The sequence below is a fragment of the Perognathus longimembris genome, chromosome 11 (assembly GCF_023159225.1).
Source record: "Perognathus longimembris pacificus isolate PPM17 chromosome 11, ASM2315922v1, whole genome shotgun sequence".
Classification (NCBI taxonomy): Eukaryota; Metazoa; Chordata; class Mammalia; order Rodentia; family Heteromyidae; genus Perognathus; species Perognathus longimembris.
In genome coordinates this window covers 4342994-4363687 of record NC_063171.1, presented here as the reverse complement: position 1 = coordinate 4363687, position 20694 = coordinate 4342994, and the positions used below count along the sequence as shown (strand labels likewise).

General features: G+C 42.0%; 1 protein-coding gene across 1 annotated transcript in view; it reads right to left on the bottom strand.

Moving 5' to 3' along the window:
- Nucleotides 1-14031, bottom strand: part of Fbn2 (fibrillin 2) — a 228437-nt gene extending 214406 nt beyond the window's left edge. Inside the window, exons 1-4 of the mRNA XM_048357068.1 lie at nt 13706-14031; nt 12849-12931; nt 7469-7567; nt 3803-3898 (exon numbers count right to left, since the gene is read on the bottom strand). Of these exons, the coding sequence (XP_048213025.1) occupies nt 3803-3898; nt 7469-7567; nt 12849-12931; nt 13706-13959 (532 nt within the window). The 5' untranslated portion in view covers nt 13960-14031. The remainder of the gene's footprint in view (nt 1-3802; nt 3899-7468; nt 7568-12848; nt 12932-13705) is intronic.
- Between the last annotated feature and the right edge of the window lie 6663 nt (nt 14032-20694).

Genomic DNA, 20694 nt, shown 5'->3' with positions numbered 1-20694 from the left:
ATAAGTGGAGCTTGAAAAGATGGCTGTGACTTCTCCACAAACACTTGAGATAAAAGTAGCATTCTGTTGAGCTACTGTGATCCACTGCTAGGTCTATTCTGTACCTTTTTTTTTTAAAGTTTTTATTATAAAACTGATGTACATAGACGTTACAGTTTCATACGTTAGGCATTGGATACATTTCTTGTACTGTTTGTTAGCTTGTCCCTCATACCCCCCTCCCTCCCCCCCTTCCCCCCCCCCCCCGGAGGTGTTCAGTTCACTTACACCAAACAGTTTTGCAAGTATTGCTTTTGTAGTTGTTTCTCTTTTTTTACCCTGTGTCTCTCAAATTTGGTATTCCCTTTGAATTTCCTACTTCCAATACCAGTAAACACTTACCCTACGTGGTTACTGTATATGATTTTGGTACACTGGGTAATATATATATATATATATATGCCTACCTGATCTAGGGAAGGGAGAAAAAAATGAGGGTGTAAGATATCACAAAAAATGTACTCACTGCCTTACTATGTAACTGTACCCCTTTTGCACAACACCTTGTCAAAAACATTTAATTAATAAAATAAAAACAACTTCAAAAAAAAAAGTAGCATTCTGAACCAGGTTAAAAGGTTAAAGAGAAAGGGGAGAAACTCTGATTGCTCTGACACACGATGCTATGTCTTTACCGCTGGTGCTGCCTGGAATTTTTCCAGTCTATCACATCCTCCCATCTATCTTCCTGTCCTACCCTGCTATCCACCATCTCCCACTCCTCTTTGCTGGCTTTTCTTCCTCTTCCTTGTCCCCATTTCACAAACTTGCTATGAATTAGAGCTCTTGGTTTCCACCTTACTCATTCCTCTGTCCACAATAATTCCTAGTGATCCCTCCTCTAGGCCTATAATTAAATATCCCTAACAAAAACACAATCTATATGCTTCCAAATTTAATTCTCTGACCTCTAGTCTAAACTCTGAAATCACAGATATTGCCACTTGGAAGTCCAACACACTTCTCTACCCAACACACATGAAACAAAATTATCTTCATCAGCCAGCCCTCTCCCTCACCCAATCCCCACCATTCCACTCCACACTGAAACATTCCCCTACCAGGAAATGATGTACCCACTCAGCCAGACTCTGCTAAAATCCTACAATTGTCACTTTGGGGTTTTTGTTTTTGTTTTTTGAGGTACTGGACCTGGAGCTCAAACTCAGGGTGTCTGGGTACTGCCTCTGATCTTTTGTGCTAGCATTCTGACTAGCATTCTGCCACTTAAACCTCTGTTCCACATCCTGCTTTTTTTGGTAGCTAACTGGAAGAGATAAGAGTCTCAAAGACTTTTCTGTCCACCGCCCCCCTCAACCCACTTACTGGCTGTGAACCTTGATTCTCAGATCTCAAGACTCCTGAGTAGATAGGATTAAAAGCCTGAGCCACTGGGACCAGGCTCCATTGTTACTTTTGATTTTTATCTTTCCCTGTCTTTTTTTCTTCTCTCTCTCTCTCTCTCTCTCTCTCTCTCTCTCTCTCTCTCTCTCTCTCTCTCTCTCTCTCTCTCTCTCTCTCTCTCTCTCTTTCTTCCTGGTGACAGTGCTAAGGCTTGAACTCAGGGTCAGGGTTCTATAACTTAGCTCTTTCTCTCAAGGCTGGTACTCTATCAGCTGACCACAGCCCACTCCTGACTTTTTGCTGATTAAGTGGAGATACAGAATCTCACAGATTTTCCTACCCAAGCTCATGTAAAGCTGTGATACTCAGGCCTTCAGAGTTCAGCCTACTGAGTAGCTAAGGTTACAGATGTAAGCCACTGGTGTTCAGCTCCAATACTGGTTTGTTAATCTCAAAACTGGTCCATCAGTATATACTGTCTTTGTAGACTCTACTTCCAAAGGACAAGCTAGACACCTCACCATACCTTCAGCAACACTGTGGCAGTACTGCTCACTGCAGAACTCATGGCACCACTGAAATAGCTCCTACCTGGCCCTCAAATGTTTCTCTTTTCCTCCCATTCAGTCACAACACAGCCACCAGAATGACTTTTTAAAAACTGTGTATCACATGACTACTCAAAATGACATCTTATCACATGGAGAATATATCCATATTTCTTTCTTAGCTTAGGTGTAGAACCTTTCTCTTTAAACTCTCTTCCTACCACTTTTCCTTGTCCCTACTCTTTTTCTAGCCACAGGGCTTTTCTTGCCTCCAAAGTAAAAGAAGTCTATCCCTAGCACTACTCTCTTTGAAATCTCCTTTTTCTCTGTGTTTCAAAACACTTTTCCCATAGAACTAAAACAAGACACAGATCTGTGTTCAAATGTTGCTTCTTCAGAGGCCTCCACTATAAAACAGAAGAGAGCTGCTAATCCTAGCCCACACTCTCCCTTCCTAATCTGGCATTACTATATTCTAACCCTAGACTTTCTCACTGACTAAATGTGCATTAGGTGTTCATCTTGTCCTTATCCTTGTCAACCATCTTCCCAACTAGATTTATCATACTGATTCCTGAGTAGTCATTCAACATTGCTGAAGAAATTAAAGACTGACTTCAAAAGAATGTTGTCTGTATTTCATGGAAATAAGCTAAGTGGTTTGATGCTTTTATAATCCTTATTTTAGCAAATGTCACACTTCTAGGGCTTTTCTGGATTCATAAGCCCAAAACTGTCTCTTTGTTCACTTAACACTAACATCATTTCTAAAACAGCCTACAAGAAAGTGTCTTCCTTCAACCATTCCCTAAGTTGCTGTCTACTAGTTACAATCCCTTCACCTTTTTATTTGCTGAATAAATAATTTTATTTGCTGAAATTTGTAAGCTACATATTTTGCACTGTCCTGATATAAAAGTTAGACAAGGAGGGTCCCATCCCATGAAACAGTGCTGATTTCCTGACCCAGGGCCTTTCACATGTCCTTGCTTAGAATATGTAGCATCAGTAAGGTTTGTCACAGGCCCAGAGGTCATCAAAGCACTCACTGAGGAGGAAAGCACTTTCCATCCACTGGCTTTCTGTTTCTGTATGAGAAGCAGATAAGAAGCATGCCTATCAGAGCTCATTCTTAACAACTCCTTCAGGAATATACACACTTGTGTACACAAGTGCCCCTGATTGGTACAACAGCTGAATTCAGGCCAAAAATAGCTGGCTCCAGAATAGAGCTGAGAGGCATTCACAAAGATGAGTTTAGACTAGGTTCTTCCCCTTGTGATTCTTCTGGGGTTAATTTTGTAACTCCATTATACCCATCCATGGATCTTATACCTGTAATCCTAGCTATTCAGGAGCTTGAGGTCAGAGGATTGAAGTTCCACACCACATTAAGCAGAAAATCTGTAATACTATATTGCCAAAATAGCCAGCAAAAATAAGCCAGGTGAGAGACATGGCTGTTATAGAGAACCAGCTGTGAGTGAACAAGCTGATGTAGAGCATGAGGCACTGAATTCAAACCCAGAGTTGGGGATGGCAAGGGATAGAAAGAGAGAGACATGAAGCATTTTCCAGAAAACCTTACAGTTTTTCAGGCAAGTATATATACAACAGATAAAACCAGGAAGATTTTGCAATATGTGTCAAACTTGTTAAAAACACTAGTAGTATTCAGCAACATCAATGTTCTAAAATACACAAAACCTAAAAGAGTTAGAAAACTTCTAACATTAGAAATTTACTTATGTATAAAGTATGGCTTACGATGTTAAGATTATTTCTTCAAATGAAGACTTTAAGTTATGAGTAAATGTAGAATATCCACTAAATCAAATTACTCATGACAAAGTCAATCTCAAATCCCTTACGTTGTCCACAGTAAGTTCCAATGTATCCCTTCTGGCACTGGCAGTGGTCCTCCGCACAGGTCCCTCCATTCAGGCATCTCACACTGCACTGCTGAACTAAAGAGAATGGCACCAAAAAGATATAAACATAATCACCAAAATTATAGCATGTATAAGATCACAGAATACAAACTGCCTGGGCAACCCACTGACAAATATGTTCTTTGGAAATAAATTTTCTGATCCGAAATGCACAGGCAGGCATACCTGTAACAATGCATTGTTCAGTAAACACTTAAAACATACCACACTTTCAGTCTTAAAAGAAAGCACTAGAAGGTGATTAGTAGCACAGCTACTAGCATGGAGGAGTTCTTGTATCCATTCAGAATGCATGAAGAATTTGGGGTCAGTCCATATGGAGCCAGCATTCCAGCAGAGAGACAGACAAAACCCAAGTTAAAAATACTGCAATGTAATTACAGATTGCAAGAAACTGTCTGAGGCAAACTAGTATGGAAGAGAATAACTTAGAGTAGAGTAGGAAGTTAGATGCAGGAGCCAAACAAGATCACTCTGCTGATATATCCACATGTCACCCTTCCAAACTGAAGGGGAAAAAATCAGCCAGAAATGGGAAGTAGGACAGAGGAACTTCACAAGGAAGAGAACCAATGAAATCAAAAGATCTTAAGATGGTAAATGGTCTCCTCTGAAGAACTGAAGATGTGTATGGATAAGAAGCAGTAGATAGAAAAGAGATCACTGAACATAAGGCTGACATACCAGCCAGATGATGTTGGGCCCTCTCACTCACACAAGCGTTTTCACTATACCCCAAATTCAAATGAGAGTAATTAGAAGGAATTCCCTAAGAATGAAGTGATATGATTTCTATTTCTAAAACATTACTCTAGTTGCTCTTTGGGGAATGGATGTAAGAGGGCAGGTAGAGGGTAGTACAAGGTAGACAGGAGGAAAAAGTGCCAGCAGAAATGGTAAGAAAAAGATAAAGTTGAGATTTTCCTGGTAGTACCTACAGATCATGTTAGAAAAGTTGTGTGGAGAAAGAGAAGAGGCTATTGCCTAAGCACTAGGAAGATGACACTTTCTGAGGTAGGAGGAACTATGGGAGAAGTAGACAGGGGTTAGCAGTGAATCAAGAGTTTCATTTTAGACAGGCCACTAAGTTCCAAGTACTCATTACACATTTGGGTTAAGATGCCCAACAGAAAATCAAACACGTGAATGAAACTCAATGAAGCAATATACTCTGAAGAAAAGGATTATAAGTATACCGGTGGTAGTTGAAGCCACCTATTTAAGGGAAAAGAGACCTCATGGAGATACCAAACCTTACATAGAAAGCTGATGCAGAAATAAAAAAAGTAATAATCACAAAATGGGGCACCATAAACCAAAGGCAATAGAGAAGTCGAAGGTACTTTAAAGAAAAAAAGAGATAAGTATTCCAAGAGATAATGATAAATGGTGCTAAAAGAACCTTTAGCAAGGTCAAACAAGCTGAGGATCAGAAGGGTACAAGTTCCTCATGGAAAAAAACAAACTATTACTTAGGGCCAAATAAATGTACAGATCCCTTTCTAAAGTATGCACTATAAAGTTAAAAGTAGCTCAGTAAGTGACAACTTCCCAGGTAGAAAAATTAAGAAAGTTGAATTTTAAAATTTCTCCAATATTGTGTGTTCACCCAAGGACATATATGAAAGAAAAATAGATAACCAAGCTATCATGCAGGAAATCGGGCAAGGAAGAGAAATCCAGTAGTGGAGGAAATGAACTTGATTAGGGTGATCAAGAAAGTTTAGATGGGGGCTGGGGATATGGCCTAGTGGCAAGAGTGCTTGCCCAGTATACATGAGGCCCTGGGTTCAATTCCCCAGCACCACATATATAGAAAATGGCCAGAAGTGGCGCTGTGACTCAAGTGGCAGAGTGCTAGCCTTGAGCAAAAAGAAGCCAGGGACAGTGCTCAGGCCCTGAGTCCAAGCCACAGGACTAGCCAAAAAAAAAAAAAAAAAATGAAAGTCTAGATGCATTTGAATGATAGATTTCAAAATGCTAGATGCAGTGGCTCCTGCCTATACTAATAGTTTGGAAGGCAAAGATCAAGAAAGTTGTGGTTGAAGACCAGGCAAAAACTGCGTGAAGACCTATCTCAACCAGTAGAGTCTGATGGTATAAGCCCATCACCCTAGCTATAACAGGAAGCATAAAGAGCAAGATCATGGCCCAAGGTCACTTAATGGTGAGACCTAATCTCAAAAATAACCAAAGCAAAAGACCACAGATGTGTCTGAGATAGAAGACCACCTGCCTAGAAAGCACAAGACCCTGAACTCAAACCCAAATATCACAAAGAAAGAAAAAAGTTTGGAAAATGCAGATAGTATCAAAGAGAGACCAGAATTTTCATCAGAAATTTCATCAGAATTGACATTTATCACATGAATTTTGAATCTTATTTCTAAGTCATACAGCCTTTACTTTACCTTTGTTTAAATCTGTAGAGAGAACAATTAAAATATAACAACTTCATTTTCATTAAGGTAAATATAAAACATCAATTAATTATTAAGCAACTAAAGAAACAATATTTGTTCCTATCTTGTTCGACTGTTTATTCTTAACACTTACCTAGAAGGTTAATCTTGGGTAGGTTGCAAATGGCTCATGCCTGTAATTCTAACTTACTCTGGAGGCAGAGGTTCTAGAGGATCACACAGATCAAGGTTAGCTCTAGCAGCAATAGTTCACTAGTGTCCATCTCCAAATAACCAGCAAAAAGGCAAGATTTATGCTATGGTCTCAAGTTGTAAAGCACCAGCCTAGCAAACATTAATAAGAGTTCAAACCTCAGGTTAATCTTGGACCTTAAAGACCCAGCCATTTCTACATGGGCCATGAAAAACAGTCTTAGTCTACTTTTACAATTATCTTCTGAAAAGAGTTGCTGGGAGTTAATACATGTAAAGCAAAATAACTTAGTCCGTGTCAAGTATCTCTCCAGTACTCAATACTACTTACTTACTTTCTTCCCAATCCTCTTCTTTTCCCCCTACAATTTACCCATAAAATAGAATATGGGCTGTTGCAGTTAAGCAAAGACAGGAAATACAGCCTAGTGTTTGGACCTACACACTTCAGCATGGCATCATCCTATGTAGATTCTAGTATATGCCACTTTGAGTGATAATTTATGTGTGTCTCATTTCCCTACTCTGGAAAATGGGGTTACAGTAATATTTCATAATATTGATGTGAGGATTGAATAAAGTGATATAGTTCAACACCCGAAACTACACAACACATAGCAAAAGGCCAGTATGTTTTGTTTTTGTTTTTGTTTTTGTCGGTTGTGGGGCTTGAACTCTGGGCCTGGGCACTGTTTTGAATAGCTACTATTCAGTAAAGAAGTCTTCACTGACTCTTCGCTTTTCCACATAAGTACATAGCTCCAGGACCAGAATCAAAACATTTTTTCACTGAAAACTATTACTGATTAGAAGCAACAACCAGCCAACTGAAGGTCCTTACTTCAAGTGTTTAGACTTTGTGAGGAAAACAAACACCAATTTATATTTTCTTTGTAGAGGACAATTGGCTGGCATTTACTCAAAAGCATAAGAAAGGCACAGTAAATGAGAGTACATAGAAGAAACATACTTGATTTTGCTCCACAGGTGGGTGAGATTTGGCCACTGGAACAAGTACACATGTTAGGGCGGGAACAAAATCCATCACCACAACTATTTCTACAAATCGCTGTCAAAAGCACAAGAAAGTGAATGAGTAACAACAGAAGAGACTACAATTTACAAAATAAAAATGATACACTTTACAAACATAAAGCTGAAAAACTAAAATGAAGTATATGAAACAAGCTATTTTAAAAAAGAAGCAACTTTAAATTCATAGCTAAATTACCCATTTGAGACATCAGGGTACCCTGCATTAAGTACCTATATGATATGTGCAAACTGATGAAGACATTTCAAATTTCATGTTACTAACTCTCTGACATGCTTGTCAATCAAAGCTGATTTCTTCATGTAAGACTAAGAGTTTTGAGGGTTTATAGAATTCACCAAGTGGTAGCTGTCATGATGCTGGGGAGCCAGCATTAAGTATCTAGAGCTCCTGCATACCGGTAGAACACACAGCTTCACTACACAAAAGACTTCATAGGAAACAGAATGTGAGATTGGCTGAGTCAGTCTCCAGGCCCTAATGAGTTGGTGAAACCTCAGGGGTTCTATGCACATTCCTTCCCAGCTGGTATCTGACCTGCTCCATCATTAATCTTTGTTACTGTTAATAATTCCCTCTCTCTTTCCTTTAGTCTCTGACTCCCATATTTCCCCTATAACCTAGCCTATTCCTGCTGCTCAGGAAAGCTACTGAGACATTCTAGTGGGGGAAGAATCAAAGCCTCCTGCAGCTGTGACCTCAAAGGGACACAAGGGCCATGACAGCTGAGAATACTGGCTCACTGATACTGCACAAAGCACAAATACTCAAAACCTTCAGTGGAGTGCCTTCAAATGTGCAGTTATTATCAAATTTAGAGTCAACTCATTGAGGAGCTGAAAGGTTTATCACTAAGTCCCCAATTGAGTTTTCTCTCTTGTGTGTGGGCTTCAGTGCTCCATACCAGAATATGTGAAAACATGAAGAGCAGAGGCAGGGAGTATATAGCCAGGAACAGCAAATAGTCACTCCAATTGCATATATACTTTCAAAGAGATGGGGGCCTCCCAATAAGGTAAGGGACTCATCCTACAGAAGCAAACTAACTTAACAGTGCCTTGCCTTCTTCAGATTGTCTGTTAACATCCATACACTATGGCCAGCATCTTTCATTAATATTCCTTATAAGTTCGCATGCGCTGGCCAAGTACAGTGGATAATGCCTCTAATTATAAGAGATGGAGATAGGGACAATCAAGTTTCAAGTCTAGCCCAGGCAGAGAGTTAGTGAGACTTCATCTCCATCAGTATTCCAAGCATGGGGATAAGCACCTGTGATTCCAGGTACTAGGACATGGGCTGAGGCTGACCCTGAGACAACAGATTTTTATCCCAAAAGTAACTAAAATAAAGTTCTAGGGGCATAGCTCAAGTTGTAGAAAATCTCTCTAGCAAGTGTGAGGATCTGAGTCCAAACCCTTGTGTGCTAAGGCAAGCCAGGCATGTTGGCAAACCTGTCATCCCAGCCACACAGGAACTTTATTGCCATCTAAGGCCAGCCCTAAGAAAATCCAAGGTTTTATACAGAAAAAATAAAATAAAATAAAGCAATAACAGGTCTAAGCTCATGATTCAAGTGATAACCTCAAGACTCCAAATTTGAACTTAAGTATCACCAGAAAAAGAGAAAACAACATGAAATTACATGGTCTGGAGATTAAAAAATATTTCAGCAACAATACAATTCCTATCTTAGAGGTTACTAATACTGATGACCAATAACTTTCTGGTGACAAGTGCTTGTTGAAAGACTTTTATTGCAAAGACCACTTTTTCCCAATAGGTGGTTCCCATAGGTTATTTGATATCCAAAGTACCCCCCCCCCCCAATCCTGGTCTTAAACTCAATGAAAGTTTGAGAGGCTAGAGATTGGGTAGCTTCAGAAAGTTAGTGGTCTGCCATGACCACACTAACGCACAGTGATTAGGCCCTGTCTCCCTACACCCCTCTCAGATGATAATATGCCTCACTTAAATGTTTGCTGCCTTGTAATCATTTTTTTTTTTTTTGGCCAGTCCTAGGCCTTGGACTCAGGGCCTGAGCACTGTCCCTGGCTTCTTCCCGCTCAAGGCTAGCACTCTGCCACTTGAGCCACAGCGCCGCTTCTGGCCGTTTTCTGTATATGTGGTGCTGGGGAATCGAACCTAGGGCCTCGTGTATCCAAGGCAGGCACTCTTGCCACTAGGCTATATCCCCAGCCCCCTTGTAATCATTTTAACTATGACACCCAGATACAATGGAAGGAGAAGGAAAGAGGATCTAAGCACTGAGATTTCAGTGATGTGCCACCAGTGAAAGACATTATGCTGCATGACCAGGCGTAAAGCATGTGGTACGCACGCAGAGGTGGGCCAGCACCACCGACTCTGTGACCACAGGAAAAACTCACAGCTTCTCTGAGCTCTGTTCTCTCATCAGAAACAGATAACAAAAAAAATTAAACTGGAGGATTCTCTGGAGAAGTCTCTTTAGGTCTCAAATGTCATGAAGCTAGAACAATCCAATCTCACTGTTACTACATTCATCACAGTGCTGTTTGTAGCATAATTTTTCAGTATATATATGTATATATATATACACACATGTATGTATATATATATACATATATATGCTGCTTATTCAGGTAAGACTTTTTAAAGTGTAAAGCGAGAAAGTCAATTTTACTGTTTGAAACAAATACTTGGAAGTGTTTCAGTAATCTTTTCAAGCCCCAATTAAGAATGACAGCAAAACCAAGTCAAATCAAAATGAATTAATTTCTAATAGGTTAAGAAATAAAATTTTCTTTGATATATGAAATTTGGTCAAAGTTAAAGATTAAAATTTTAGGTGACCATTCTAATATCTTTCTACATAGAATGCTGAATAAAGCATAAGAAAATTCATCTTTGATCCTCATTTTCTATTTATATTTTACTTATTTTTTGTAAATTGCCTTAGATATAAATTAAAAAATAAGTAACAGAAAAGCTGAGAATTAAAATTATTCTTGACTTTAAATTACTTTCCTCTTGTTATCTTCCAAAATATCAAAATCCTTGACTCATTAAATTTATTAGTTAACAGTTAAAAATTAGGTGAGACTCCTGCCATAGAAATCAAAAAGAATTACACATTCCCCCTCTTTTCTTACTGTGCACTAATTTTATATTCTCAGGTTTTTCAATTACTTTGTTAATGTTAGTATCTTTTGACATAAATGTCAGTGTTTCTCAGGGACACAAAGATAATTGCTAATTTCCAGGTTCATACTTTTTATAGATTTCTGACACAAGAAAATCCCAATAGATCTCATAAGAACCCAAATATTTCAAGTTGTAGAAATGACAACTACAATAATCTCTTCTACTTTGAGATTTTTCAAAACCAAACTATATATAGAGAATAAACAAAATGTTGCTCAAAGACCCAAAGTACTTAAAGCTGACAATCAGTGATGCATGCATATATTTTTACTGCTAATATTCTGGAAGGTTCTGTTCTCTGGAATTCCCATTCCACAGTGATCCAATAAAATCTGACTTTACAGATTTTCAACACGTACCATAAACCAATCCCTTCTCCTCGGCTGTTCTCCAACTCAATAATGGCAGTTACATTCATTACTTTTAGTGAGTCAGACTTTCCGCAGTGCCTAAGTCACCCCTGGCTAGCATGGCAGGTGTGCGGTGAGTGACGCTAGATGTCTCAGGATTCTAGGAAACCACTGAAGTGTGAAGCAGCCAAGGTAATGCCCTACTGGCCTCAAAGAGTAAATGCACCATCCCTAAATGTCTTATGTAGAACTTTCTATGTTGGAGAGCAAAGAAAGCAATTAACTTTCTTATTTTTTAATTAAAGCAAAAGCTTATAAATGGAGAATTTATTTAAAATATCCATGCATCACTTTAAAGAACACAGTTATTTTCAGTTTTGCCTCATAACTAAATACTAGGGGGAAGGGATTAAAAAATTAAAAAGAACCTAGTCTTTAAAATGCTGAAGATTTCTTTCCTTTTAAAAAAAAAAACTGCCCAGAAATAGCATTAAAGATCTGTCTCAAACCCACAAAACCAATAAATACAGAGTTGGAAATGCCACTACATCCAGATTACCCCCTGGCTATAGTGTGGCTTGCCCTTTCCCCCCCCCCCCCCTTTCCTGTTCACAGTTGTATAATTATCTTCTGCTTGGAGAATATCAAGGTCAACCTGAAGTCAAGACTGGCTTTAAATGAATGTGTGTATGCTACGTTGCTCTCCAGACCAGACAAATGCAAGTGTGCCACAGGAATGCCTGGAACAAGGGCCCTTACACTCCATATCAGAACTCACAGGCAGATGCAGTGAGACACTGCAGAGCCCTGCATGGGGTGGGGGTGGGGGTGGTGCTGAATCAGAACTTGGGAGACCTGCATCTACTTTGGAGAAACTGAGTAACAGAACTGTTTAAGGTCAGAGACATCTAATATTTTAAGTTCTAAGAGTCACATTTGGAATCTATACAACTTTGTGATCTACATCTAAATTTAAATGTTCTCACCTAATACCCTGATCCTGCCCTGAAAAAAAGAAAGAAGGAAAGGAAGGAAGGAAAAGGAAGGAGAGAGAGAGAGAGAGAGAGAGAGAGAGAGAGAGAGAGAGAGAGAGAGAGAGAGAGAGAGAGAGAGAGAGAAATGTCAAACCCCTTGGATGAGTTCTGGCTTTTAAAATTTTTTGTTAATTTGGATCAATTCAAAAAAATCTATGCGACTGTTTCACATCTTTGTTAGGTGGCTGTTGAGATGAAACCAGTTGTCATAAACTGGTTTTGTACAAAGGCCTAGGAAAGCTTGACCTTCATAAGGTGACCTCAGCAGAGACTAAGGCCAGATAGATAGATAGATAGATAAATAGATAGATAGATAGATAGATCGATAGATAGATAGATAGATAGATAGATAGATAGATAGATAGATAGATAGATAGATAGATAGATAGATAGATTACTGTCTTACCCAAACTTTTTAAAGAAAAAAGTGGTTGGGAACTATCTAGAAAACTACTCTAACAGTCTGCATTAACTGACATTAAAGATTAAACTTCCAAATGTCTTTAAACCCTTTATCATGATTACCCTCCAGGAGGTTTCTGGGTGAATTGATGTAAGTAAGGTCCTCCTTCCCCACCATAGAGTCCTAGCTGTGTGAGGATCACCACTGCTGGGTGGCCAAAGGGTTGTAAGTGCAACCATGTGTCCAAAGGAACCCATGCTAGGTGGGTTCTGATCCTAGGCTGGGGAAGCTGCTCCAAGTAGTGAATGGAGCCCGACACTCACGGACAATGCACTGGTTCCCTCCGGGGAGTGTCTTCCATCCTGGGCAGCAGTAAGAGTGGAACCTGGAGCCGCACACGTTGGGCCTGTGGGGGACAAACACAGTAACACGCATAGGGACCGGTTCAACATCACAGAAATGTCTTCTGTAGGCAAAGCCTTTCCCAAACAGATTGCAGCTCAACACATGAAGACTTCAACTCTCAGAGTTTGGGAAGCAGATGTGGAAGTAAATGGGTCTAGCCCCTGGAATGGGAGAGGGCTAGGAAAAATAGTCCCTTCCATCCATCCTCCTAGCGATTGCCTTTTTAAAGAGAGAAAGGAGACAGGGAAACATAATTTACTGTATTCTATCCTCCAGACGCAGAGAACAAAGAAAAGGAGCGTCGTGCTCCCAAACTCCTTGCCCTGTTTCTCGAAGCCATTCTGCACCCACTGTTCCTGCGGCCCGACGTGTCAAGGAAGGCAGGGTGAAAGGTGGAGCGCTCGGGGTAAGGCTTGAAGAACGCGCTGCAGACCCCAGCACACGGCCTCAAACAAAAGGCTATGCAGCGCCCCGAGGGTGGGGGGCCGGGCAGAGCGGACCCGGGCCCGCGTTCCGCCTGACACTCTTGTCCAGCACCCGGGCCTCGCACACGCTATGGGATCCGCAACCTGGACCCCAGCCCCGCTCCAGGACAGTGTCCCGGAGGAAGGACTTACTGCCGGCCCATTTGTGCGGTTTGGGAAAGACCAGGGGGAGCTGCCGCGGCGCTGCCCGCCAGAAGGATCGCGGAAAGGGTGGGATGGGAAGCAGCCAGGCTGCGGTTTCCCTACACACCGGTCACCGGGGCGCAGGCAGGGCCGCCTGCCCCACCTACCCGCGGAGTATGTCCTGCTGTCCTCTTCTGCGGACGCGGCTGGCGGCCGCGGCGCCCTCCTCGCGGAACTCGGGGGCCACGAACCCGCCTTCGGGGCTCGCAGCTGCCGAGCGGACCTGTTGCAGGGGTGGCTGGAGCCGGAGCGGCTTGGGTGGCGAAGGCTGAGGCTGACCGGCTGCGCCCGGTGCCCAGAGCGCCACGCAGCCCAGCCACAAAAAGTAGGGCTGGAGACACAGCCGCCGCCGTCGCCCCATTGCCGGCGGGAGAGCGCGCGGACGCAGGCCCGCGGACCGGGAGCGACCGAAGACAACTGTGCACGGCCAGGAGAAAAAAAGTCAAGAACTGTAGCGCCTTCTGTCTGCTCCGGGGACTCTCTTAATCTCCGACCCAGGCTAGAAGGGGAGCCCGCGACGGAGCGAGCCGGCCCCCGGCTGCGGGCGGCGCAGGGCGCGGGCGCAAGGCTTGAGCTCAGCGCAGCAGGCTCCGAGACGCGACGGCGAGGCAGCCAGCAGCCCCGCGCGGTCCACGTTGCATCCCCCGGGCCACGGCCCCGAGCGACTCCAGGACCGCCAACGGGTGGGGGCGGAAAATTACAAAAGTAACCCGAGTAGCCGCGGCGTAAAGTTACAAAGAAAGCAGACCTCACGAGGGGAGAAAAAAAACAGGCCTGCACGCTGGACTCCGCGGGTTCCCGTGCGCTCCAGCACTGTAGACCTAGCAGCGCTCCAGAAATCCCCAAGAAGAAGCAGGCAAGCAAGGCAAAGTGGCCCCGCCAAAGAAGAGGAGGCTCTCTTCGGGGCTCTGTGGGAGTCCCAAGGAGGCCGCGTCGCGCGGGAGGCGGCTGCGGAGACCGGCGGGGGCGCGCGAGCGGGGTTGGGGCGCGCGGGATGGGGCGAAAGGCCGGCGACGGTGGGGGCAGCGCGCTAGGCGAAAGGCGGCGGAGGAGGCGCGCGCGGGGGTTTTAGAGCCCCGTAGGGCGCAGGGCGCGGGGCGGGACGGAGGGCTGCGGCTGTCAGAGGGGGCCGGGGCACCGCTGTCCACACGTGGAGCGCAGCCGGGACCGCGGGGCCGACGGCGCAGGGTGGGCGGGGCCGGAGTCCGAGGGCGACGCGGGGAAGCAGCTGGGGGGAGGGGAGTCGGCGGGAAGGAGGGCAGGGCGGAGGGAGGGAGAAGCAGGGGCTGGAAGAAGGACTTGGAAAGGGGCTGAGAAGCCCGGGTGCGAGAGGAAATGAATGGGGGCTGGGGGGGAGATGAACGCGAGAGGTGGAACGGGAAAGGGGAGGGAAGTCCGGGGACCGCGGGGAGGGGGCTGGGGCCGGCTGGAGGGGCGCGGCGCTGGGCGGCTCGGCTTCCCGTCCCCCTCCGCTGGCCGCTGTTTCTGTTTTGACTGCTTACACGGAGAGAGCAGACAGCAAGGGAGGGGGCGGCTGGGTGCCGCCTGGAGGGGGGGGGACGGTAGCCCCTTCCCCTTCTCCGCCTTCGCGGGCTCCGCGCTCCCAGGGCTGGGTCTCCAAGCGCTTCTGACTCCACTGCTCTCCCGCTAGTTGGCAGATGAGAGCCGGTCGTTCCTCGGGGACCCAGACGGCGACCCAATGTGGGGGAGTCCGCAGCCAGCTTGCGCCCAGCTGGAGAGGCCGGGCCTTCCCAGCGCCCCCCACCTCACCACCCCGCGGGGAACATTGTCCGTCCGAGGTACCCGCGGAGGGCTGAGGGCGTCTGGATTGAAATGCGTTTGGGCCCGGAGCCCAAGCTGCCGGACCCTGGTAGCTTGGGCCTTGCGCCGGTGCCTCGGTCCTGGAAACGTGGGCGCCGCGGAGGGACCCTCGGCAGGACCCGGGCCAAGTCTGCAGCGAGAGGGCTCGAAATCCTGCATTTTTTGTTGCTTTGGCTCAGTGTCAGGGCGAGTTAATGGGACTTGGGTCAAGTCTCCTAGCTTGAAAAGCTTTCTGGCAAAGGTGCAGGCTTCTCCAAACTTAGGCGATCTCTGCGCCTGCCTTGCCTCAAGGTCTCTGCAGTTTGCCTCTGCAAAGCACTTGTCAAAGGCATGTCATAATCGAGAAAGATAAAAACACCTCCGAAGACCAGGTAAAAAACAAAACAAAACCAACATCCCGGTTTGAGATGGTATACAGCAGTGTATAGATTATTTAAGCCTAAAGAACCATATATGTGTACATAACATACATGTATGTAAGTACATATAGATATATTTCTATCCTAGATTGCCCAGGTGTGCTATTTGACCAAAGTTCTCAGAGAATTGGCATAGATCTCCTTTATTTCCCCAGAGTAGGCATAGCTGGCAGAGCAAAACTCTTCAGATGGTAGCCCTTACAATATTTTCATAAAACAGAAGGAAACTTAGGAGTTTGGTCATTTCACATGGGACACCAATTTGTCACATTTAGAGCAATAGAAGTATTTTTCATGGACTTTACCTCAAAGAAATGAAATAATTTTTAACTAAAATATCCCAACCATCTCCTAGGTCCAAGCATTTTAATCACACATCCTATGTGAGATATTTTACTCAATACTTACATCACTTTATGATTCATTCCTGTGAGCATTTAAACTCAAATGGCCTAAAATTTCATATACCTTTACTCTTTGATGCAGTGATAGTATCTTTGGGAATCTGTACTAAAATATGTGTATGGGGGGGGGGGAATGGTATGATGGAGCTATTACATTGCTCATGGTAGTACTATTAGTAGTAGTGAAAAATAGAGGCACAAATGTCCAATTAATGATGACTTGTTGAATATAGATTAGCCCAGTCTGTGGAATACTATGCAATCATAAAAATAAATGAGGTGGTATCTACATTCCTAAGAAATGATCTCTAGCATAGACAGCTTTAAAAAAAAAAAGCTGGGGAAGGAGCAGGTAGTTCATTAAGACAAAATGTACGATACAAACCATCAAGGGCAATTGAGAATAATAAAGAAGTTGTGCAAATGAAGAGGTGTGCACAGCATTGTGAATGTTCCTAATGCTCAATAATTCAGTGCATAGAATTTTGCATATTGCATGCTACCTTGTGTGTATTATGCAGTTTCAAAAAAATAGCATTGTAATCCAAACCTCATGAAAATGAATAATCCACAGATGAAAAAGTGAAAATATGGGAAAAGGTGGATGAGGAACCCTAGACCTTTGTAAGTATGTCTACTTTTGGGCTGGGAATATGGCCGAGTGGTAGAGTGCTTGCCTTGTATACATGGAGCCCTGGGTTTGATTGCTCAGCGACACATATAAATAGAAAAGGCCAGAGGGGGCACTGTGGCTCAAGTGGTAGAGTGTTACCCTTAAGCCAAAAGAAGCCAGGGACAGTGCTCAGGCCCCAAGTTCAAACACCAGGACTGGCAAGAAGGAAAAAATATCTACTTTTATAGTTCTACCTTTGAGACAATTTGTGTATTTTGTATACTTAAAAACCAAAATAATAATTTAAAGAACAGTGCTGAAGACAGAACACATTACATTGATAGGATAAATTATTTACAGAGTAAACAATTGTTCAAAATGAAATTTAAGCACATTCTTGTATCACCTTCCTGTGGTTGTACCTACACTATCTCTGTAATGTTATCTGAGTATATTGGAAACCGTGTATACTGGTATTGGAAGTAGGAAATTGAAAGGGAATACCAAATTTGAGAGACACGGGGTAAAAAAAGACAAACAACTACAAAAGCAATACTTGCAAAACTGTATGGTGTAAGTGAACTGAACATCTCCGGGGGGTGGGGAAGGGAAAGGGGGAGGTGGGAGGGGGTATGAGGGACAAGGTAACAAACAGTACAAGAAATGTATCCATTGCCTAACGTATGAAACTGTAACCTCTCTGTACATCAGTTTGATAATAAAAATTTGGAAAAAAAAAAAAGAAATTTAAGCACAGTATTTGGATGGTACATCTTTAGTAAGTTATAACTTAAGAGTAAAAGAAACACACACACAAATCACATTCAATGGTAATTATGTGTCTTAGAAAATGTAAATCAGAAGACAGGTAACAGCATAATTAGAAGGACTGCAATATAAACATGATAAAAACAAAAGTGAAAATCCATGTTAATCTTAATGTTCTTTTTTATCTTTTGAAAAATTATCCATATCCTGATTCTGTCTACCTATTATTTAGACCTAGAAGTACCAACTTTCTCACTAACAATAAACATGCTTTTTGAAGAGAACAGGACTCCGAAATGCCATTTCCTGGTAACAGGTGCTAGGACTCTATAGGTTAACCTTTGATTCAGCAGGAAATGCTTAAGGTGTTTGGGATATTTTGTTATACCTGAAAGCAAGACAATTACTTGGCAGACCAACAGGTGTTTGGACCTATAATCGTACCTATTCAAGCTGAGATCTGAGAATCACAATTCAAAGCCAGCTCTGGCAGAAAAGTCCATAAAACTGCTATCTCCAATTAACCAGCAAAAAGCCAAAAGTAGAGGTGTGGCTTAAGGGGTAGAGTCCCAGCTTTGAGGAAGCTGAGATCTGAGAATCAATTCAAAGCCAGCCCTAGAAGAAAAGTCCATAAAACTGTTATATCCAATTAACCAGCAAAAAGCTCAAAGTAGAGGTGTGGCTTCAGAGATAGAGTCCCAGCTTTGAGTGAAAAAAACTAAGAATATGAAGACCTCAGTTAAAGCACCAATATTGACACAAGTAAAAGAATGAAGAAAAAAGAAATTAAGAAAGGAAAGAAAGAGGAAGGAAGGAAAGGAAGGAAGGAAGGAAGTTTGGTTATCAGATTATTAGGCCTAGTCAAAAAGAAATCAAAGCTAACTTGAAATAGAAAAGAGGAAGAAATTTGAGCTTAAGAAAAAATTATGTCAAATTTTAAAATAGCTGACATTCCAAACACTTTTGGAGCTGAATTGTAGCTCACTGTAAATAAAAGGGAGAAGGTAACAAACAGTACAATAAATGTATCCAAGGCCTAACATATGAAACTGTAACCTCTCTGTACATCACTTTGACAATAAATAGAAAAAATAATTAAACATTATTTTGCCTTAATGGACAGATGTAGAGAAAGTATTTCTTCTGAAAAAAGAATCTGTTGTAAGTGCATGAGCAACAGAATTAGGGATTCACTTTGGGAACACTTCTGAAATAAAGTTGCATACAGTTACCAAGGACTGCTAAACCCCTGAGGTCAAAAGTTCACAATTGGTGGCTGTTTTTTTATTAATTAACATGTGATACTATTTCAGGACTTTCTTTCATTCAAAAAAGACAACCACAAATCCCTAAGATAAAAACCCAGAACTTCCAAAAATAATAAATAAATGAATAATTTAACATAAGTTAATAACAAGATAATTGTTAAAACTGTTCAGGAAATTTGATCAGTGATAAACTAATCCAATAAGTAGAAAGCCAGTAAGGACACAGTTGAACTGAATGCTACCACAGATCAACTACAGTTAGTTTGCTTGTATAGATTCCTTCTAGGGGTAACATCGTTCAAAAAGAAATGCACTCATTACCTGATTTATGTAACCATAACTCCTCTGTATATCACCTTTATAATAACAATAAAAATGGAAATAGAAAAGATTAACAAAAAGTATAGACTCCATCTAATAGTAACAGAAAACACATTCTTCTCAAAATCATGTAGACTAGCAACCAAAACAGACATCATTGGCCATAAAACTACTGAAACTGGAGATAACAGAAACCAAAGTATATTATCAGACCAAAACAGAAATAAACTAGAAACCATTAACATAAAGATAAATGGAAAATAAAAGTGTTTAGAGGTGAAACACTACGTTTATAAATACCAAATGTTGCCAGGTGCCTGTGACTCATGCCTTTAGTAATCCTAGCTACTCAGGAGGCTGAGATATGAGGATCTCAGTTCAAAGCCAGCCCAGGCAGGAAAGTCCTTGGTGACTTAGATGAAATGGATATGAAAGATGTAGCTACCAGTATTCACAAGAAGTATAAACAGGTCAATTGAATAGCTCTGTGCCTCTCACAGAAACAAAATCAATGGTAATTTTCCAAAAGATTAAGTCCTTGGACCCAGTTAGTTTCAGTTATATTGTCTGCAGTTTCACTGAACTATTACCAAACATTTAAAAGACAAATTAGATGAACATTCTAGAAAATAGAAGCTATGCTAAAATCATTTTTCAACTCATCCAAGACAACCACATCCTCTAAGGTCAAAACTAGATACATTAGAAAAGTTTAGGCAAATTCATCTTAGACCCCCAAATCCTCCACAAAATGGGAACAAAGCAATGACTATGAAGAATTATATACTAAAACAATAGACATTCTAGGAATGAAAGACTGACCAGACACTTAAAACATAATGTAATCTGTCTTTTCTCACCATTTCTGGCTAACATACTGAAATAAGTCAAGAGAAGAAAAAAACGAAGAGATAAAATTGTATATTTAAAGAGGGCATGATTGCCTATGTAGAAAAACCTAAAGAATCAATGAAAATCCTGGGACTAACAGCTGATTGTTTGGTGGCTACAACATCAATATAGAAAATTCACTTGCCTTTCTATAGGAAATCAAGGAATATTGACACAAAAGACACATAGATACAACTCCACCACAATATATGCGATGTCTTTGTGAGAAAACCTACAAACCCCGAAGAGATTAAATAAAAAATGTAAGTAAATGGACAACTAACTCTTTTGTGTCCAATGATAAGAAGACTTACAGTACTGAGAAGAGGCAAATTCTTCCCCACTGATTTTCAGATTCATACCAGTGACAACTGAAACAGCAGCAGGGTATTTTATGACTATTGACAGAATGATTCGGAAGTTTCTGTGGGGAGACAACACAGAATAGATAGCACAGTGCAGCAGGAGAGTCAGACCCAAAGATGACTTATACTGCAAATGCTAGAGTCATCCAGACAACATGTCACTGGATGCCTCATACTTAGTTTTTTCCTATCTTTAATTTTGCATATATTTGAAGGTTTTTATAAT